We start from the raw sequence: 22,148 nt of genomic DNA, 5'->3' as shown, positions 1-22,148 counted from the left end.
TGGAGTTGGGATTCACTAACATCACCTTACTTTATAATGTCTATTTTACTGGAAGGCTGTAAATGCGGCAAATAACTTAAATATTCTTTGCTTTATAGTTTCTCTGTGAATTTCACATATGCCCCAAGGTCATTAGCTAGAAGACAATTGGGGCAGGAATTTCTTCATGGTGTGTGTGTGTGTGTGTGTGTTTCTATATATCCCAAACCAAATTGAAAACTCCTCAGGATTAAAGGTATCCATAGAATTTTTTTAGCGGCAACTATTAATTATTAGCAGAAGTTTCCTCTAAGAAGTTTCCCTCTGGCTCTGAGAGGTGGCTCAGTTGGTAGAGTACATGCCTCAAGTCCTGATTTCATCCCTGGCACCATGTGGAATTACCAAGGATAACCCATAGGTGGTGGAACAGTGCTTTGGTGTCTCCTACTCCTCCTCTTTTATCTAGTTATAAAATAAAAACAGGTCCAGAGAACAGCTCACAATATTGATGTATACAAAGCTCTGGGTTCATTCCCTAGCACTGGCATTAAAAAAAAGTTTTCCTCTGAGTATATTTTAATTAATATTTTATATTTAATAACACATCACTATACAGAAGTACCAGCTAGTTTCAACAACTCAGTTTACTCTGAATTTTCTCAACAGGTATTTTACACCTTAAGGAGGGACTGGATTCCTAGCGTTCTAACTCCATAATCCTTTGGGGGGTGGGAGAGAGAATCCAACTCATTACTCAGGTTCCCATGGGCCTGATATCTGAGCCAGTCTTCAGCAAAACATCCCCTTTCACTTACCAGCTTCAAAGTCTACAGCTGTCCAATAAATAGTGTATGGCATATTATAGTCCCCTGGGGGTGGAAAGGAGGTCTGCTTAATAACACCTGTTATTTCTCCCACTCTACTCTAGGTGACAGTGTGCTCCCTGACTCAGCATTTCATGATCCATCAGGACAAAGCATGAGTCAAACAACATTCTAAACAAATACTTTTTTTCCTGTTAGGCAAAGCTGGGTATTTGCTTTACTAATCGAGTCATCACAACTAGCACAAAGAAAGAGGGGGTTGGGGGTGGGAGGGAGGGAAACAATGTATATCCTTTATTTAAACCTACTTAGCAGGACAACTCCTGAGAAAACAGTTGACTTGGATTTCACCAAGTATAGCATCAACAAAAGCTGAATCTGAGTAATCAACAAAAGGAAGTTGTTCTTTATTCTAGAAATAGACCTTAGAAAGGAACCATCTTGGTACTAATTAGAAAGAAACAGGGCATGCTTGGTTATGCACCGCTTATTAAAGCAGCCACCCATCTTGACTGCAGTGTTTAAAAAAAAATTGGTAACATTTCATGAACTCTTTTTTAAAATGCTAATCAGAGCTCAACTCTGTACCTCTGTGCAATCAGATGTTCTTCCACAACACAGCAACACAAGGTATCTTAGTCAAATAATTTTACTGGGGAAAAACAACATACACTTTGAGCACCAAAGCAAAAAAACTCTATTTCCAATCAGATTAGTAGATCATATCCCATGAACAAAATGCTCAAGGTGGGCCTGGCAGATGGCCCCACCACCATCCAGAGAGTTCAGGCTGAATGCACTGGAGTCCCACAGTGTTTATGCCACAAGTCGATAGCCTTGCTCACGATCGCATCCGAGCTATCCTGGGGAATCTGTGAAGAAGCAAACCGGACAGACTTAGCAAAATGTCAGCACTCCAAAATCAAGATCTCCCTCATTCACTGTGTGTGAAACTTACTCCTATGGGAATTTTCATGAAAGTGGATCATACCTTTGGTTCACAAGCCATCTGAGGACAAGTTAAGAAGCTCTGGTAGAAGACTGCCTGGATTCAAGTCCTATATTGCTTGCTATGTGCTTCTGAGCAGGTTATCTAAGTCCCTTGGGTTCAGATCCTCCTCTCTGCTTTATAGAATTGCTAATAGAATAATATGAAATAACCTATGGATAATATCTAAAACAGACACTGGCACCGTATCCAATAATTATTACGTTATTTCATTCATTCAGCATACTTAGTGTTTATTATTGATCAGGTCACTGTTCAAATGTTCATACTGATTAATAAATAAACAAATGGGCCAGGAGGTGGCATCGTACACAAAGCACTGGACTCTCAAGGATGAGGATTTGAGTTCAATTTCCCACATCTTTTGTACCTGAATCATGCTCTGGTTCTCTACCCCCACCTCCTCCCATAAATAAAGAAATCTTTTGAAATGTTGTGGAAATATTTAAAAAAAAAAAAGACAAAGAAAGAAAAACCAAAGTAGATTTTTCTAGTCCAGTGAATTTCATTCAGGCATAAATCTTTTTACATCTACCTCCTGCCTGGTTAAGAGTATTCTAAGATACACAGTGAAGGAAAAGTTGACTCACTCAGGCCTTTTTTTTTTTCAGCATGTACAAATCCAGCTGGGGTTCTAGCAGAGATAGTAATAGAACTGAAAACACTTACACAAAGCCTTCCCAAATAGGAGGGTTTCATTTACATTAACAAAGATTACTCATTCTCAAGTGACAGACTTCACTTCTTCCATTTCTTGATGAGATTCCTAGTAATCACACAGAGTCGGGGGGGGGGGGTGTCTGTCTTTAGCAGAATATACTCACAGAGACAATCTTGATGCTCAGATCATCGACTCAGCCCCTCAAACAGGAAAGGCAAACTATAACCCACAGATAAATGTGAGCGGAGCTTTGTCAAAGGAAACAGGCTTCTTAAAACTCAAAATTACACTATAGGGGCCTGACACTGGCCAACACATTGAGCACACAAATTACCAAGTGCAAAGACCTGGGTTGCAGCTCCCTGTCCCCACATGCAAGGGATAAGCTTCATAAGCAGTGCAACAGGTCTGTCTCTCTTTCTCTTTCCCTCTCTATGTCTACTTCAGTGAATTTCTGTCTTATCTAGTTAAAAAACAAAAAAAGTGGGTGTGGGGGAGGAAAAATGGCCACCAGGAGTGGCAGATTCATTGTGTAGTGACTGAAGCCTAACAATAACCCTGGCGGCAATAAAAATAACAGTAATAGTAAAATTTTTAAAAATTAAGATACACTACAGTATTACTCTGAAATAACAAACTGTAGTATAAAAATCTGGCTTATTGGACTAACTTCCTTTCTAGATTCGAAATTAGATCAAATAAAGCATACTTACATTTTCCAGAAATTTTGTGATCTTCTCTGCACTATTCAGTGCCATCACTTTTATTTTAAAAGTTAGTAAAATTTCCACAGCTACGAAAACTAGAATCTTACAGGATCCACTCACAACTTTATCCCAAATCCTACAGAGATAAAAATATATCATCGAATTATATGAATTTGAAATGTATGTACCCAGATATCACACATAATAAAATTAAGTCAAATTACAACTTCTATTTCAAGTATTAATTTTAGAGAACTATAATAAAAATCATCACTCAAAATAACAAAACAAATCGGTGATCTGAAATCTATTTCAATCATAGTCAGCACTGAAAGAAAAAAAAAATTATATTCACTAAAAAGTGATCTGTTAGAAATTTGTCAGTGGCCATCCCTACCAATGACATTTTGAGGAAGGAATGTTCTAGAATCAAAATACTAATTTTACTAATAGTTTTCAATGCTTATAAACATTATTACAAACTAAGTAATAATAAGAGAGACATGAAAATTTGGGGACTGGGTGGTGGTACACCTAGTTGAGTGAACATATTATAGTGGGAAAGGGCCTGGATCAAGCCACCAGTCCCCATCTGCTGGGGGAAAGCTTCACAATCAATGAAACAATGCTAGATTTGTCTCTATTTCTCCTTCCCTCTCTACTCCCTTCCTTCTCTATTCCTGTCTGTCTCTATCCAGAAAATCAATGAATTATTTTAAAAAGGAACATGTGAAATGGCATTCACTCCATTTCATTTTCCACCAGCTCAAATTTCTTAAATTTGTCCAAAGATTTAATTAAGGAGATATTTACTGATCTATGAACTATGAAACCACTCTATAATAATTATTCTGATAGTTCCACTCTTAAAGTTGGTAATTTGCTCTATATGCCTAGTATATCTTGTTCTATAATAATTTCTATGTATTGCCTTTCTTCTCTACTACATTAAAAAGTCTTAGGCAGAAGAACCAGGACTCCAATGTCTGAAACTGATAAAGGAGTTAAATCTGAGTCTCTTTGACTATCTTGAGCTACATTTTTAAAGATGTCATGATAAAACTAAGAAATGTTGTGGTTTGGGAGGTGGCACAGTGGATAAAGCATTGGATTCTCAAGTGTGAGATTCCAAGTTCAATCCCCAGTAGCACATGTAACCATAGTGATGTCTGGTTCTTTCTCTCTCTTCTGTCTTTCTCATGAATAAATTTTAAAAAAACAACTAATAAATATCAGGATTTTCTTACTCTATATTAGGATCTACCATATTTCTGGGAATCAAAAGCCCTTGTTTATATAAACTCTGGAGATTTCTCTAGATGTGACAATTGTATAGCATCTAATACACCAAGGGCTTTCAATTTTAAACTATGTATTCTAATATTTCTAATAGTAACATTAGCTTATGCTAAAACTAAAATATATGTAAATATGTATCTATATGTGAGAATCATGTGTTATGTTAACTGCTGGAGAAGTTAGGTTCAAGTTACTGTTCTTTTCTAAGATAAATTTATATTCTGAGTGGTGGATGATGATCACATAAAAAAAAAATCCAGAATTCTTCTCTAACTTCAAGCCTTCATTATGTCTTTAAAAGAAATACTTGCCTCTGTAGACTGGATTCTGGCAAGCACCCCGCGAAGCATCTCTTGAACCAGAGATCATAAGGAAGTTTTGACACCGCAGAACACGTCTTCAGATGACTTAGCAGTCTGCTATCTTCCAGATTCAAGTAATGTTCAAACGCCTTTGGCTAATAATGCAACAGGAAGGCAGATTACTTGTTTCCTATGACATAGCATTACCTGATTTTACAGACCATGATGAAAAAAAATGTCAGGGCTAAATGTCAAGGAAGTGCTAGAGAATAAAACTTTAAAACAGTCCAAGTCACTGCTGATGTAGCAATTTCCATTTCAGGACTAGCCAGAAAAACCAACTGTCCCAAGATGAAGGAGGTGTTTGAGATGGTGTCAAATGACATAGATCATTTGGTTACCTCACTACAAACTGTACTAGTAGGATCAACAATCTCAGGTAAAGTAGACGTCAGCAGCTGTTCTGGGGAACTAAGTAAGGCCAGGCTATTTCTGGCTTTTCTGTAGCAAGAAAAAAGGGGAAAGAGGAGGAGTAAGACCAAAGCAATAGGAAGGGGACAGGTGGTGCTGGGTGGTGACGTACCCAGTTGAGTGCACCTGTTACCAGGCATATGGACTCAGATTCGAGTCCCCAGTCAGTCCCTATCTGCAGTAGGTGTGGAATGGGGGAAACCTTCACAAGTGGTGAAATTGTACTTTAGGTGTCTCTTTTTCCCTCTTGACTTCTCCTTCCCCTGTCAATTTCTCTCTGTCCTACTGAATAAAATAAATATTTAAAACAGTAAAAAACAAAGAAAGAGTAAAAGAGTAAGTGGGGTGAAGGAATCAGGAAAAATCAGACAAAAACCTGGAGATGAAAAGGCCCATCAGGCAGGGAGTGCACAGACGTCCACACTGAACTCTGCTGTACACCATACTGAGAAGGTTCATGTAATAGTGATGTCTAGAACCTACAAAGATGCCAATTACATAGGCTCCTGTGCTGACTATGGGCCCCAGATCAAATCCATGGGGTTTACAGTTAACAATAGTTATATACTTTCCCCATATTTGGGAGCTACTCTCTTCCCTGATCCAGATTTCTAGTCCTTTTTCCAACTATGACCATCTCCCCAGACACGGGTCCACCCACATACTAGATGTCAGGCACAGGCGAAAACTAGTAAAGCCACGGGCTCCTTGGAATACACCTAGAATAGGCTTTTTCTAAAAAACAGCTTTTTCCAAAACGAAGACCCCAAATCTTCACCTGTAATACTCTTGCCTTTAGGTTCATGATTAGTCAACAATTTATTCTGCTTTATATCTTAACTCTTTTTCAGCCACCAGGTTCCAGATGCTACCATGATGCCAACATAACTTCACTGGGAAGATAACCCCACCAATGTGTCCTGGAGCCCTGCCTCCCCAGACCCTTGCCCCACTAGGGAAAAAGAGAGACAGGCTGGGAGTATGGATCGAGCTGCCAATGCCCATGTTCAGCAGAGAAGCAATGACAGAAGCTAGACCTTCCACCTTCTGCACCCCATAATGACCCTGGGTCCATGATCCCAGAGGGATAAATAATAGGGAAGATGTCAAGGGAAGGAATTAGATAAGGAGCTCTGGGGGTGGGCACTGTGTGGAAATGTACCCCTCTTATCCTATAGTCTTGTCAATTAAAAAATAGTGGTGTCTAGAAATTTTATACCATCACAAAACAAATAGATGTCCCATTCCTTTTAAAAATATTTATTTTTATTTGATAGGATACAGAAAAATCAAGAGAGAAGGGGGATGGAGAGGGAGGGAGGGAGAGAGAGAGAGAAAGAGAGACCTGCAGGACCATTTCACCACTTGTGAAATTCCCTTCCTGTAGCTGGGAGCCATGGGCTTGAACCCAGTGTTTGAGCATGGTAAAGTGTACATTTAACCTGGTGCACCACCACCCAGCCCCAATTTCCTTTTCTTTAATGTTTTATATGTAGAGAGACCAAAGCACCTAGATTTTATCTGGTAGCCTTTCCCATATAAGGTGAAGAAACATCAATAGTAGAATAGGAAGCTAACAAAGCTGGTGCCCCAGACTGAGTCACAATATCTTGCACAGATTGCTGTATTTAGGGCCTATGGGATTAAAAAAAAAAAAAAAAAGGCCATATAGGTCAAAATCAAAAATCTGGACCCCTATCTCCAACACAGTAAACCAGATCCTATGTAACTTAAGCAAGTGCAAATATCTGATTAAATAAACAACTATATCTCTGTCCTCCTGCCAAAGGGAAAGTTCATAGCCCTTACAATGTCCCCCAAAATTTAGATGCTGTTAACTGTAGGGAACAGAAAAGATAATGATAAAAACCTACTTTCAAGGAGTTTATATGGTGGAAGATACAGATTTAAGAAAGGTAAATTATATGGGCTTTCGAAAATATTCCAGAGCTGAGCAGTGCTCTGGCCACAGCTTGCATGCTCCCACACTTCTCTCCCTTCTCTTTCATCTCTTTCTCTCATAATAAATATGTAAATATCCCTAGAAACAAAAATAGAAATAGGCACAAGTGCCACTTCACTAGAAACTGAGGATATGGGAACTAAACTAAGATACCATGTTACTGTTAGATTAACAAAAAATATCAGAGGTTGATATTACCAAGACTTAGTAGTGACAGAAAAACAGAAAACCTCAATACTGGGTGAAGCAAAAATTGGCAAAGCTTTCAGATGAGGAACCCAGAAGGTAAGGTATTTAAATGGCAAGCCTGAGGGGTCCGGATGGTGGCACACCTGGTAGAGTGCACACATTACAGAGTTCAACTCAGTGGACTGAATTTCTAAATTCTAAATATCAGCTTTGAGATATAGAAAAAAAATACTCTTGGACAGTGCTCTGTGAAGCTGAAGGATCTTGCAATTGTCCTGTGGACACTGTACCAGCAGGGGTCCTCAGGGCTCATGTGACCTTCACCAGTGGACCCTCATCTGATCTTGCACCCTTGGATCAGACTTACTATTTTCAGTAAAATTGCCTAGTGAAAAGACTTCATGCCTTAGAAAAACAGATTTATTTTTACAAATGAGGAAAAACAATGAACAAAACAATACAAGAAAATGCAAGACCACTAACTTATGTGATAAAACAAAAGAAAATGAGAGAAAGGGAGCCAGGTGGTGGCACACCTAGTTAAGCACTCACATTAAAAAAAAAAAAGAGAGAGAGAGAGACCACTGGCTCATAGGATGAGACCAGTATCGTTGAAGTCTATGGACTCCCCACTTTGAAGACAGTAGACAGTAGTTGCCTCCCTCATACCCACTCTTCCTCCTCTTCTTCAGTAACAGAATCCTAATCTGATGGGTGATTAAGTTGTACCAAGTTAAATACACACACACACACACACACACATTTTCCAGCTTCCACGGCTGACAGAGGTGGTCACACAACAGAGTCCTACTACTCATATGCATGAAAAAGGCAAGTCTGTTAAAGTGAGACAGGTGTCTGACCTTCTAGCAATGAGACCAACAGACTAGGTTAGCTTAGTACTTGGGGTCTGAGGCAGAAAATCGATCTATATTATTAATTTATTGGATATATATATAGAGAGAAATTGAGATGGAAGGGGGAAATAGAGGAGAAAGAGAGATGTATAGCACTGCTACTTCACTACTTGTGAAGCCTCTCTCCCTACAGGTGGAAACTGGGGGTAGGGGGGTGGACCCAGGCCCTTGCGCATTGTACATGTGTGCTCAACCTAGTGTGCCAACACCCACCCACCCCCAAGGCAGACTATTTCTACATGCATGGCACATGTCATGCCCAGTATTTATCTTGCAAGTATACAAGAAAGGACAGCACCTAAGATGCTGCAGCAAAAGGACAGGAGCCTGCGTTCTAGTCAGTATCACTGCCATCTTGACATCAATACTAAAATGCCTTTTCTCTGCTCTTTGATTACATGAAAGAAAACCATAAAGCTTGTGTTACACAGACTTCTCATTTTATACAGTCAAACTTAAATCTTAATAATACAAAATGATAATTCTAGATGAAACCAGGAGATTCTAGACTAGAAAAAGGAGAAAGGGTTGGCAAACTATAGCCTCCAACAGGCCACAACTATCATTTTATTATTGTCCAGGGCTGCTTTTGTGTGACAACAGAAATATATGGCTTCAACATGTTGGATAGTATGCCAGCTCCCCCTGGCTTCTGCTTAACCATATGCCTATATAGGGATAGATTTAATCCCATTCAAAGCTTTGGTCTATTTACATAAATCACTTTTACATTTACATAAAGCACTCCAGGGCATTGGTGGTTCAGTGATAGGATTCTCACCTGCTCTGCCCCCTCCTTGTCACACTCTGATTTTCACCAGTCACTTTTCTCTCCACCCTCTCTATGTCACATCCTGTTTCCACCCTACTTGGCAAGTATATATAAAGACAGCATTGTGAGTTTTACGGTACTTGAGTTTAGCTTAGCTCGTCTTAGATTGTGCTGCGTCCTGCATGAATAAAGAGATACTGCCTACAGCTCAACCATGAGTCCCTGGTCGTCTGTTACCCGCCCGTGAAGCCAGCCCGGCGAAAGCAACCTAGCCCGGCGAAAACAACACAACAGAGGCAGAAAAACCATGTGGCAAACCATGCTGGAAATATTTGCCAGTTGGCCTTCTACAGAAAACATCTGCTGACTCATACAATGGAGGGTCCACTAATAATTGTGCAGTATCAGCTGCTAAGAGCACTCCCGGAAGACTTCCATTATCATTGTTCATCTCCACTACCCAATAAGTCAAAGTAGAATCCCATTCCTCACCAGTTGGGGTAAAGCATCCTGGTGCTTATTTTTTAACTGGTTCACAAAACATCGGATGATCCAGTAACAGTCAACACTATCTTCCACCATCTCTTCCATGGATTTAGCAATGGCAAGAAATATTTCATCTTCTGACTCCTGAAAGATTAGTAATAAATCTCAAGAGAGATGCAGCAGAAGAGGGGAATATACAATTTTTAATAAAAATGAAATCTCACACCCGCAATTCTGGAGAGGTTGTATTAATAAATCAAAATGGGATGAAAAAGCACACAGTTAATCATTGAAGCAAAGACTCAGGAGAGATAAGGATGAGTAGCCAGAGAAATTGATCAGATTCAGTGTTGCTTATAAGTGTTCAGGTTTCAGGGTAAGGACTCAAAAGACTTTCTACCTTCTAATACTGGAGCCACTGGATAATCAACATAAATCATAAGTAAGGAGCAGACTCTACACCCAAAAACATTTTTTTAAAAGTCTCTTTTTAATTTTTATTTATTCCCTTTTGTTGCCCGTTTTATTGTAGTTATTAAATTATTGTTGTTGTTATTGATGTAGTCGTTATTGGATAGGACAGAGAGAAGTGGAGAGAGGAAGGGAAGATAGAGAGAGGGAGAGAAAGACAGACACCTGCAGACCTGCTTCACCGCCTGTGAAGGGACTCCCTTGCAGGTGGGGAGTTGGGGGCTCAAACCGGGATCCTTACACCAGTCCTTGCACTTTGCGCCTAGTTAAGCACTCACATTATAAAATAAAATGAGAGACCACTGGTTCATAGGATGAGACCAGTATCGTTGAAGTCTATGGACTCCCTACTTTGAATACAGTAGACAGCAGTTGCCTCCCTCATACTCACTCTTCCTCCTCTTCTTCAGTAACAGAATCCTAATCTGATGGGTGATTAAGTTGTACCAAGTTAAATACACACACACACACACACACACACACACACACATTTTCCAGCTTCCACTACTGACAGAGGTGGTCATGCAACAGAGTCCAACTACTCATATGCATGCAAAAGGGAAGTCTGTTAAAGTGAGACAGGCACTTCGTGCCACATGCACTTAACCCACTGCGCTACCGCCTGACTCTCCCAAAAACATTTTTAGTACTGGAGAATTTATTTCAAAAGGATACAGTGGGGCTTGTGAGAGGGATAGGCAAAGGAGACAGCATAATGTTCATGAAAGAGACTCTCATGCCTGAGGTTCCAAAGTCCCAGGTTCAGTCCCCTGCACCTCCATAAACAGTGCTCAGGTTAAAAAAAATAAATATCTTTCAAAAAGGTATGACGAATGGCACAAATAATAACTGGAGACAGTTATCAACACATTAATTTAATGGAAAAATCACATTAGTCCAAAAGATCTAATAAAGCCTTCTTTACTTCATAACTATCTTTAGAGTTTTGTTCTATCTTCAAGCACCTAAAAAAGTAAAATGCCCTTAGCATCAGGCTTTTAGGAATCAGAAGAATGCCATTTCTCAAACCTTTTGTCAATACTCAGAAGATGCAAATAAGTTTCAAGCAGAAAAAAAAAAAAATAAATGTTATAAAAACTTGGAATTTATTTGAAAATCTATTTTATTTTCAAACTCTGGTCTAATACAAGTAGCTTTATATTGTTTTCCAGAATTTAGTATCTAAAGTATTTTAATGTTATAAGGAAATCAAAAAGTATCTATTTGCCCTAAAAAGTCCCAAGTTAAATCAAAATTCCCATTTTAAATAAAAAGTATTATGGGACAGACAGTGATGCACACGGTTAAACACTCATATTATAGTGCACAAGGACCCAGATTCAAGCCCTTGGTCCCACTTGCAGGGAGAAAGTTTCACAAGTGGTGAAGCAGGGCTGCAGGTGTCTTTCTCCTTTCTCCCTCTCTATCCCCTTCCCTCTTTTTCTCTGTCCTATCAAATAAATAAAGTATAAAATAAATTAAAAATATTTCACTTTAGGCCTCCTTTCAACTTAATATTCTACAAAATGTCAAGGGTAACAGGTCTAGAATTACAGAAGAAAACCTTTTCCTAAGCATGTATTAATATGTTAGAGGAGGAGAGAGAAGAAGGAAATAAGGGAAAAAGAAGTCTCTTTTGTTCAGACTCCCACCAGATGAGCACTATAGGAGGAACTCATGAGTGTGGCCTGTCATTACTGTCCTGGCCATTCTGTGAAGCCAAAAGACATCCTTCAACAAACTGTGTATCTGTCATGTTCCAAACACTGTCACACAGCCTTAATAACAGATTAGAAAATGAGACTGAGTAGGCTTTTGTGAGTGGGGAGGTGTGGGCTGACAGGATCTCCTCAAATATCTGACAGCAGGTCTGCTGTAAGTCTCTGGATTTGAATCACTGACCATGGTGCTGTGGTCTCTCTCTCTCTCTCGTTCTCTCTCTCTCTGTGTATGTGTGTGTGTGTGTGTGTGTGTGTGTGTGTGTGTCTGACTGCATTGGCCCTGGACTCTGGACTCATACATGTGCCAGGTTCAGGAACTGCAGACAATAAACACATAAATATATAAACAAAATAATAATTTTAAAATATAATGAAAGCAGATCAGGGGCTGTAAAGCAGAGACCAAAGAAGGATCAGGGCCCAGGAGGTTGCCAAAGACTATAGGCAGGGACAAAGTAGTGGTAGTTACATACAGGGGAGTGAACAATAAAATAAATATATTGGAGGAGGCCAGTGGCAGTGCACCGGACTGAATGTGTATGGCATAATGCACAAGGACCCCCAGGTTTAAGCCACCTGTCCCTACCTGCAGGGGGAAACTTCATGAACAGTGAAGTAATATAGCAGGTGTCTCTCCTCTCTCTCCTTCTCTACCTCCCTCTTCCTTCTCAATTTTTCTATGCTTCTAATTAATAAGAAATAAAATATTTTAAAAGGTGTTATTGAGGGATATTAATGGTTTACGGTCAACAGTAAGTACAATTGTTGATACATGTGCAAAATTTCTCAGTTTTCTGCAAAACATCCTAACCCCCTGCTAGGTTCTCTTCCACCATCATGCACCAGGACTTGACAACTCCACTACCCACGCCCACAGGGTCCTTTACTTTGGTGCCATACACCAAACCCAGTCTAAGTTCTACTTTGTATTTCCCCTTACCGTTCTTATTTCTCAACTTCTATCCATGAGTAAGATCATCCCGTATTCATCCTTCTCTTTCTGGCTTATCTCACTTAACATGATTCCTTCAAGTTCCACCCAAGGTAAATCATCCTTAATAACTGAGTAGTATACCACAAGTTACTCAACCACTTATCTGTTGTTAGACACCTGGGTAACTTCCAGGTTGGGGCTCTTACAAATAGTGCTGCTATGAACATAGGTATACACAGATCTTTTTGGATGGGTTTTAAAATATTGTTTTTAAAAAAGTAAATATACTAGGGAGTTGGGCTGTAGCGCAGCGGGCTAAGCGCAGGTGGTGCAAAGCACAAGGACGGGCATAAGGATCCCGGTTCGAACCCCGGCTCCCCACCTGCAGGGGAGTCGCTTCACAAGCGGTGAAGCAGGTCTGCAGGTGTCTATCTTTCTCTCCTCCTCTCTGTCTTCCCCTCCTCTCTCCATTTCTCTCTGTTCTATCCAACAATGACAACAACAATAATAACTATAACAATAAAACAACAAGGGCAACAAAAGGGAATAAATAAAATAAATATAAAAAAATTAAATATACTGAAGATAAAAGGAGCTAACTCATATTAGCAACTGTCAAAGGAGGAAGTTGCAGACATAGGAATGGTAAAGGCTTCCAATACTGAATTGGAATGTGAAGCACTGAGCCTCATGAGCTCAGTTATTAATATAAAGAGATACATAAAATGTGTGTGTATGTATTCAAGCATATATACTTCCTAGTTCTATCTACTGAGGTCTAGAAGCAATAATACACCAGCAATAATGAATATATCTAGCGTCCTATTGTTGGCTGTTAAATACTACACTCTACTGAAAAAATTAATAGCCAATTCCTGGTCTGGGGTAAGGAAAAGAACAACAAAAACCTGAAATATATATATTTTTTTGTGTCAGACAGTCAGGAAATGTTCAAAATGATAAAGGACTGTCAAAAAGATAAAAAAGCCAGCTTAAGGGGCTCCCATTAATCAAATATGGTATAAAAAAAAAGTATCAAAATAAATAAAGTAGCACAAAATTTTTAAAAATCCATAAACTCATATGAATACAAATAATAAATGGAAAATCTTCCTTATAATAGAATGTCAACTAATATGAAAAAATGTTCAACATCATTGATTATTATAAAAATGCAAATCAAGACAATGAGATACCATCTCACACTTGTGAGAATCTCATGCTTCAGAAATGAAAGAAACAAGTGCTGACAAGCATGTGCTGAAACAGGAACCCTTTTAGATCGCTGATGGTAATGCAAATTGATCTAACCTCTCGAGAACCCTCAAAATATCAAAAATGCACCTATCATACAATTCAGTAAATCCTCCCCAAGGCATCTAATCAAAGAACACGAGAACACATAGCTGGAAAGATTTATGCACACCTGTGTTAATCAAAGAGCACTCCATAATAGCCAAGATTTAGAAACAACCCAGGTGTCTTAACAAGAGATGAGTGGATAATGGAAATGTGTGTATGTACACAATGGAATGCTACCCAGCTGTATGAAAAGATGAGCTATTTCCTTTTTGCTACAATACTGATGAGACTGTAAGGAATCATACCATGAGAAATAAACCAGAAAGAGGACAAGTATTAGATGATTTTACTCATAAGTGGGACATAAGAAACAAAGCAATGGAAAATACACGATGGGACAGCAATAAGTTGTGGAGTAGTATTCTGGCAGATCTAAAGACTCAAAAATGGAGGGGGAAACGTTTCCAAGGGGTCTGGGGGCCATGTTAAAAGGAAATGACAATTTGGTGGTGGGCGAGGTGTGCTAACACTTATCTTGGTGAGATAGGAAGTTGTATCCCTGTGGAATCAAGTCTGGTACATGAAGATTTCTTCAATATTAAGTGATCTAGGAGTCGGGCTGTAGCACAGCGGGTTAAGCGCAGGTGGCGCAAAGCACAAGGACCAGCATAAGGATCCCGGTTCGAACCCCGGCTCCCCACCTGCAGGGGAGTCGTTTCACAGGCGATGAAGCAGGTCTGCAGGTGTCTATCTTTCTCTCCTCCTCTCTGTCTTCCCCTCCCTCTCTCCATTTCTCTCTGTCCTATCCAACAACGACAACAATAATAATAACTACAACAATAAAACAACAAGGGCAACAAAAGGGAATAAATAAATTAAATAAATATTTAAAAAAGAAAGAAAGAAAAAAAAGAAGTAAAAAAAATATTAAGTGGTCTAGCTTTTTAAAAAAAATAATAAAGCCAACTAACTAATGCAGAAGAAATGAAAATATTAGAAAATTGCTATTTGGCAATCAACATAGTTAAAATTGATTCAGGCAAGAATTATTAGTGGTTTGATATTTACACTATCCCAAAGTACCTCCCCACAAGTTACCTATTAATAACAAAGAGAAAAATAGTAACCTACACTGGAGAAATCCGGCAGATGCCATCTTAACCAAGGATTAAAAATAGTAGCAACCAGAGTAGTATATTTCTGTTGAATTCCTGCCAAGTATGCATAACCAGATTATAATCATGCAGAAATATCAGATAAGTCCAAATTGAGAAACTACTGAACAGGCCTCTTAAAATTATCAAGATCAAGAAAGAAAGGGACTGTTTCAAATTAAAGGTGATTAAGAAAACATGACAATAAATTTAATGAGTAGTCCTTGACTGGGTCTTGGGCCAAAATAGAGACATGAGTGGGGCAATAATTAAGATTTCATTGTGGTGTATATATTAGCTTAGAATATCATTTCATTATTAATTTTATGGTTTTTGTAATTATGTGGGAACACCATACTACTTTTTCCTTTATGTAAAATGATGTTAAATGAACAGATAAAACAAATATATTTTTTTTAATCATCCTCAGCACTTCACCACTGTGGGTTGATTTTTTTCAGACAGGGAAAGAAAGAGAGGGAGAGACACCATAGCACTGAAGCTTCTCTCAGTGCAATGTGAACCAGGCTCAGACCTAGATTGCATGAATGGCAAAGCACGGTTGCTCCTTGGTGATCTTCCTTGACTAACCAAGTATGTTCAAAATTTAAATCATTAATAAATAGCATAACTAGTGGGGGAAGTTTAATAAGTAAATTTGCTAAGTTCTGAACCAGAGTTTTTACTGTTTGTTTATGATAAAGGGCATTACCAAGACAATAGTCAAATTTGAATAGAGCATGTGGATTCTTAGTACTGTATGAATGTCAACATTGTGGTTCTCTTGATTTTAACATGGCTATCTAAAGAAGTGTTCTTGTCTATAGGAAGTATGCATTGAAGAAAACTGAGGTAACGGAAGATCGTCTCTTCATTTTACTCTCAAATGTTCAGGCAAGAATATGTTTACAAATAGAAGGGGGAAATGGCAAAGCAAATGTAGCAAAGCACTAATAACTAAGGGGTCAGGATAAAGCATTGGGGATTTTTGGTAGTAGTCTTGCAAGTTTTCTATAAGTCTGCAATTACTACAAAGCAAAGTGCATTTTAAAAAGTTAAGAAGATTGGATCAGAACAAACATGATATTGAATGTCAGGGAAAGATGTGTTGCTGTCATGAGGCAGACAAAAGGAAGCCATTGAAAGTTTCCAAGGTAAGCATGTACAGCCAAAGGCTGGCAAGACAGGAAAATCTCAAGTTGAGCTAAGTGTCAAAACACTGTATCACTGACCAGTGGAAAGGAGGGACTTCGAGGCAACTTCCCAGATTCCAGTTGATACATACGGAGATAGATTTCAACCTGAGGAGTAGTTTCACTGATGAACCGAACAACTTTCAGAGCATGAAGGACATCAGAGTACTGTTCCTTGCGATATGTCATCACCTGAGCATGGGATTCATGGTGTGGAGGTAGTATTCCTATTTAGAAATCCAAGGGGAAAAGAAAAAGGACAAAAATATTTGGGTACTAATCCAAATCTCTCTATTTAGATGCTATCTGTGAGACTCAGTCCACAATAACTAGACTAGAAGTCATACACATATTTCATTACCACACTGATCTTCTTTTAAAAATCTTTACTTAATAAAGCAATCTTATATGTTTCAATATTATTTATATTTAAATATGGATATCATTGATATTGAAGAGATATGAAAAAACAACAGAGACATGAAGTAGCATTATAAAAGTATTTGAATAAGTATGGTTGTCAGTTTAAGGTCCCCTTAGCTCTGAGAAGCTTATCACCTGTTTTTGCCTTTGATCTCCACTATGGACTGAATCACAGCTCTCCAAAATTCATATGTTGTACTTGTAACCAATGTGTACTTACCCACCAATGTAGCTATAGTTGCCTTCCATAAGAAGGCAATTAAGACTGACTACAGTCAGAACAGTAGGACCCTAATCCAGCAGAGCTAGAGGTCATGGTAAAGTAGTGATGAATAGGTTTTATCTGTGTTAGCAGACTTGATAGTGATAATAAAAAAATCCTTTGCGCAAGAGAGATGCTGTCAGTCATTTGTAGTATCTAATATACTTCCCCCTCAAACCCACCCCCCCCACACACACAGACACACAAACAGTACACAAGATCTTTTCCCCTTTCCCTCCAACTAATCCTGGCTGAAATTTACTCAGTTGTGATTCTAGGAAGGAAATACTCTCCAAATCTCTTTGACCACTACAGTGGGAATCACAAACACTAACAAATTAAGACTTAAAACTTAGAGGAGTTAATTCAGCTCAATATCCTCATTTTTACCCAGCACTGGGGTCTGATGAAGACTATTCCAGTGTCACTCAGCTGACAGCAAAGCCTAGACCAACTCTGTCTTCTAGCCCTATTCTCACCCTTCCTTCACTTTGTCTCAAATTATGCATTACTTTTTCTCCTTTGAGTAATAAATTGACACTCAGAGTACTATTTAAAGTATTGCTGCTGAAGTCTCCTGAATGATTTTTGTTGTTTTTATTTTACTTTATTTTACTTCTTATTTCTTACCAGAGCACTACTCAGATCTGGCTTACAGTGATACTGAGGACTGAACCTAAGACTTTGGAGCCTCAGGAATGAGAGTGTTCTTTTTTTATAACCACTATGCATCTCCCCCACGCTTCCTGAAAGATTTTTATAGTAAGCAATAATTCAATATCTTTAAATTAATCCCATGATTCAGCAGTGGGTCTAAGAATTTTCTCTTACTAGTAAAATGACAGGTAATCTCATCACTCAACAACTTTGAAGATAAACCTTCTAATTCTTGGGTCTCATACCTAGAAGCACCTTCCATACCAATGCACGGTACATGGATGGGAGAGGGAACCTCTGACTAAAAGTACAGAGTTTCTCAATATCTAGAAGAAGAAAAAGAGAGTTAAAAGCTTTTCATGCTGATGACAAAAATATAAAAACTAATTCACTTTTTAAAAACTGAAAAGTAGAGTGAGACATTTATTCAGAGGAAGTCAACTATTTCCTGTCAGTAAATCTGGGAAGGGCAACATTAGCCATCAAGTAACATTCCAGCCTGGGTATTCCACCTGCTAGCTATTTTTCTAATTAGCATTTTACACTACGGAAAGATAGAAACAGGCTAGGGGTATGGATCAATCTGCCAACTCCCATGTCCAGTAGAGAAGCAATTACAGAAGTCAGATCTTCCACCTTCTACACCCCATAAAGAATTTTGGTTCATACTCACAGAGGGGTAAATGACCAGAGGGCTCTGAACTCTAATTCCATCAGGACCCAGAGAGAAAAAAAGGGGGGGAAGGGCATTCACAAGTAGTAGGTGTGACTTAGAAAGAAAGAAAAGGGGGACCAGGCAGTCACACAACTGGTTAAGTGCTCACATTATAGTGCACAAGAACCCAGGTTCAAGCCCCTGGTCCCCACCCGTAGGAGGAAAGCTTCATGAGTGGTGAAGCAAGGCTGCAGGTGTCTCTCTGTCTCTTTACCTATCTCCCCCTCCTCTCTCAATTTACCTGTTTCTATTCAAAAATAAATAAATAAATATTTAAGGAAGAAAAGGCAGAATCACTGAAAAAATAGACAAGTATATATAAATAGAGATAACTACAGATATAATAGCCAACACATATATTTTATCTTAAGAGAGCAAATACCGTTTCTAATGAAGAAAATGGGAATACAGAACTCTGATGGTGATAAAAGTGTGAAATTATAATATCCCTGTTATCTTATAATTTTGTAAATAAATATTAATCACTAATAAAAAATGAAAAATTAGCATTTTAGTACAGTAAAGTAAATTCACCTTTCATATATTATTTTGTTTCTCATAACATTAGCAGTAGTAACTACACCTAGAATTTATTTCATTTATTCTACATCAGAAGCTTGTGGAATAGTTATTATTGTAACGATGCAAAGACTTAAGTGAGAGTTGACTGAGTTGAAATAACTAGTGTGTGGCATGGTCAGCCCTCAAGCCCCCCCATTTTCCAGTAAATCACATCCAACCATCCTGCATCTCAATTCCCTATGTGTCAGACAAAATAATAATGTCAGCCACACTAATAGTGCAGACTGTCGAGTAAGGATCAAAGATCAGGTGGGAAATGTTTTGGAAACTTTGAAAGCACTCACATGTATACATGTACTATTTTAAACTGTGGTACAATATTTTTCACTCCAATCAATAGTAGAACAGACCTTAACTGGCATAGAAGAAACTAAGTTGCCAATACTTAGTGCAATGCTAATATTTCCATAAAAGAAAACCATGCCAATAATAGTTGCGAATTTACCTAAAAGCTGTGATGACACCTCTAGAAATTAAAAAGAAGAAGGAGGAAGAGGAGGAGGAGGAGGAGGAGGAGGAGGGAAGGGGAGAAGGAGGGGGAGGGAAGGGGAGAAGGAGAAGAAAGTATATTGGCTGAATAGAGAAATACTGACCTCTTATTAGGCCTTTTCAAGAAATGTCTAGCTCTGTCTTGATGAAATATAAATTTGAAAAAAAAAATTAGACAAACTTTGCCCATATTAATACCATCTTGCTGAAATCCTATCACTGAAAAACTTAAGCAAATAACTAATGCCTTTGGATGTCTTTCAGGGTAATATTTCTGAACAACCAAGATAACTGAGGATTTAATCATCTTAATGTAGTAAAACTCACCCAGACGATCATCTTTTAGAAGAATTTCTAATGATTTTTTTTCTTCAACTCCACGAAATCCCACTTTCTCATAATATACTGAACGAAAGTTCCTCTGAGAGTCTTCAGTCATGTTTCATTCTTGGTGGAGAGAGATAAGGGAGAAAAAGTCAGCCTAGAAACAAAGAGACAAGAAAAAATTGTAATTTTTTCCCGTAAAATGATATACTATTAAAAACTGCCTACACTTGAATAAATCCCAATATTAATCTTTGTTTTTACACAAACTAACCACCACTTGGCTGTACTGCTTGGCCCAAAACAAGGCAAAAAGCAAGTCTCCTGAGATACTAAAATAGCAGAACACTCACACAGTAGGATTCCCACTTTGCTTAGGAATTTCCTAGACATACATGTAAAAAGAAAAAAAAAACTTAAATGTCATGCAAGAAGGGTTATAAATCAGTAAGTACTGATTTTTTTTTTTTACAAACATACATTTAAAAATTAGAGAATATTCTGAAATGGTAACAAAGGTTAGATAGGATTGCACATGAAGGTGATTTTTTTCCTTTTGTGTTCTTTTCTAAAATAATTATCTTGTAAAATGAAAAAACTGTTACAAAAATGTGTAGTTACAAGCTCGTTTTTTTTTTACTTTAGACACAACCCTATCAAATATAATTATTACAACTCAAAAACCCACACAAGATTACCACCATTACATTACAAACAGAAATAGTTAATAATAATAGTAATAGGAATGTTACCAGTTGATAAGGGGTGCCACAGAGTTGAACGAAAGAATAAGGATTTAAGATCTGGTATTAGAACTCAGAAAATTAGGGGTCTCAAGTTCTTTAACAATAATCTTCGTAAGACTGATGCAAGTCACTAGGAAAAGGTCATAATCTTAGGTTGGTGTTTAAAGAATAGAATAGAGGTATAATGTATTTTCTAAATTCTGGTGTTCAGCCTGATCACAATGCTTTTAAGTGTGGGTGCAAAAGTGAATATAATCCTAAGGATTTTGGATTCTTGACTTTTACACTGTGACCAGGGTAGAATCTTGAGGTCTTTTTTACTGAAAAGTCAATCTCTGAATCCATTCAATCTCAGAAAAAGTTGTGACTCCTTCAAAATGAGAAACCCTACAGGATTTGAGATTTCTGAACCGAATTAAAAATAAAATCCCAAAGCGTTCAACTGATTATTAAAAAACAAAACAACATCATCCAAACAGCTACATGGCGATGCAATGCCTGTTTTCTCGTCTCAAAACACTCCAATGCAAAGGCGTCCTCTTAGAGGAAAGACTGTACATCGCAATCCTGCCCACCTGACGGGAAAAATAAATACAATCTGCTCAAGATCCCAGGTCCCACTCTCTCTACTATGCTTCACCTCTAGCAGTGAAAATCACACCCGGGTTGAGACTAACTGATGCGGGGGAGGCGGCTGAAACCAGGCCCAGCGCGCTGACCCGCCAGCACGGGTAGGCGGCCACCCCGGCTCACCCAGGGCCCGGGGGTAAGCTGCGAGAGACACCTGCTCGCCCCGCGACCCGCCTGGGACACAGGAACACACCACCAGCGCCGGACGTGATGTCAGCTCCAGGTCGAGAGGCGGTGTCAGAAGTGCGCCTGCGCCCAGAGCCGGAGCCAAAGCTCCACCCACCCGGCGGGGCCGAAATGCCGATTCCATCCCAGAGAGATAGAGAATGGGAAGGCGATCAGGGGAGGGGGTGGGATGTGGAGATCGGGTTATGGGAATTGTGCGGGATTGTACCCCTCTTATTCTATGGTTTTGTTAATGTCTCCTTTCTTAAATAAATAAGTAATAAATAAATAAATAAATAAATAAATAAATAAATAAGAATCGCTCCAGCCTGAGAACTGGATGTTTTCTTCCTTCTGCATCGTTTCCCCAAGTCTCCCACCGGCAGCACCTGTTTCCTAAGTCCGGGACTGACCCCCTGGAGTGGAGAATCTCAGGATCACCTTTCCCTCTTGTCCTGTCGTCCGTGTCTGTGATGTTCTTTGTCCCCCAGCCCCTGAAAATGCCTCTCTGGAGGCAAAAGCCCACAGTCCTAGGACAATGCTTCTCAAATCTGCTGGAGAGTGAGGACCTCTGCTATGTTTTGTTTACTTGCTGCTGGCACTCCCTTCACCTCCTTGAGAAACAAATGAGAAACACAAGCTTTACAGGGGTATCAGGCATCCTCTTGCATTTTGGCACAGACTCAAAGGCAGGCAGAGAAGTGGGGAAAATTGAATGGAACAAAGGGATGATTTCAAGTGACCCCTGATTGCAAGAAGCAGGCGAGCTTGTCAGAAGCAGACATCCTTTGTGATCTGAAA

At 38.9% G+C, this 22,148-nt stretch overlaps 1 protein-coding gene across 13 annotated transcripts; it reads right to left on the bottom strand.

Annotated features, from left to right (window-relative positions):
• Nucleotides 1-1,180: 1,180 nt before the first annotated feature.
• On the bottom strand, nt 1,181-21,755 carry TBC1D7 (TBC1 domain family member 7). Of its 13 annotated transcripts, none has more exons than XM_060189350.1 (9): nt 21,193-21,324; nt 19,810-19,963; nt 17,942-18,022; nt 16,394-16,581; nt 9,586-9,723; nt 4,791-4,936; nt 3,187-3,316; nt 2,637-2,692; nt 1,181-1,675 (listed from the first exon to the last, which is right to left on the bottom strand). In XM_060189350.1, the coding sequence occupies exons 2-8, from the start codon at nt 19,919-19,921 to the stop codon at nt 2,675-2,677; spliced, it is 813 nt and encodes a 270-aa protein (XP_060045333.1). In that variant the 5' UTR covers nt 19,922-19,963; nt 21,193-21,324; the 3' UTR covers nt 1,181-1,675; nt 2,637-2,674. The 13 variants fall into 13 exon arrangements, 12 of the variants coding, with proteins under 12 accessions (XP_060045333.1, XP_060045332.1, XP_060045331.1 ...); XR_001601882.2 differs by lacking the exon at nt 2,637-2,692 and adding an exon at nt 2,482-2,578 and having other exon boundaries at nt 1,569-1,675; XM_060189349.1 differs by lacking the exons at nt 2,637-2,692; nt 21,193-21,324 and adding an exon at nt 21,737-21,755 and having other exon boundaries at nt 19,810-19,929.
• Nucleotides 21,756-22,148: the final 393 nt, after the last annotated feature.

This window comes from Erinaceus europaeus, chromosome 4 (assembly GCF_950295315.1).
Source record: "Erinaceus europaeus chromosome 4, mEriEur2.1, whole genome shotgun sequence".
NCBI lineage: Eukaryota > Metazoa > Chordata > Mammalia > Eulipotyphla > Erinaceidae > Erinaceus > Erinaceus europaeus.
Note: the sequence above shows the minus strand (reverse complement) of the source record. Positions and strands in the feature narration are given on the sequence as shown.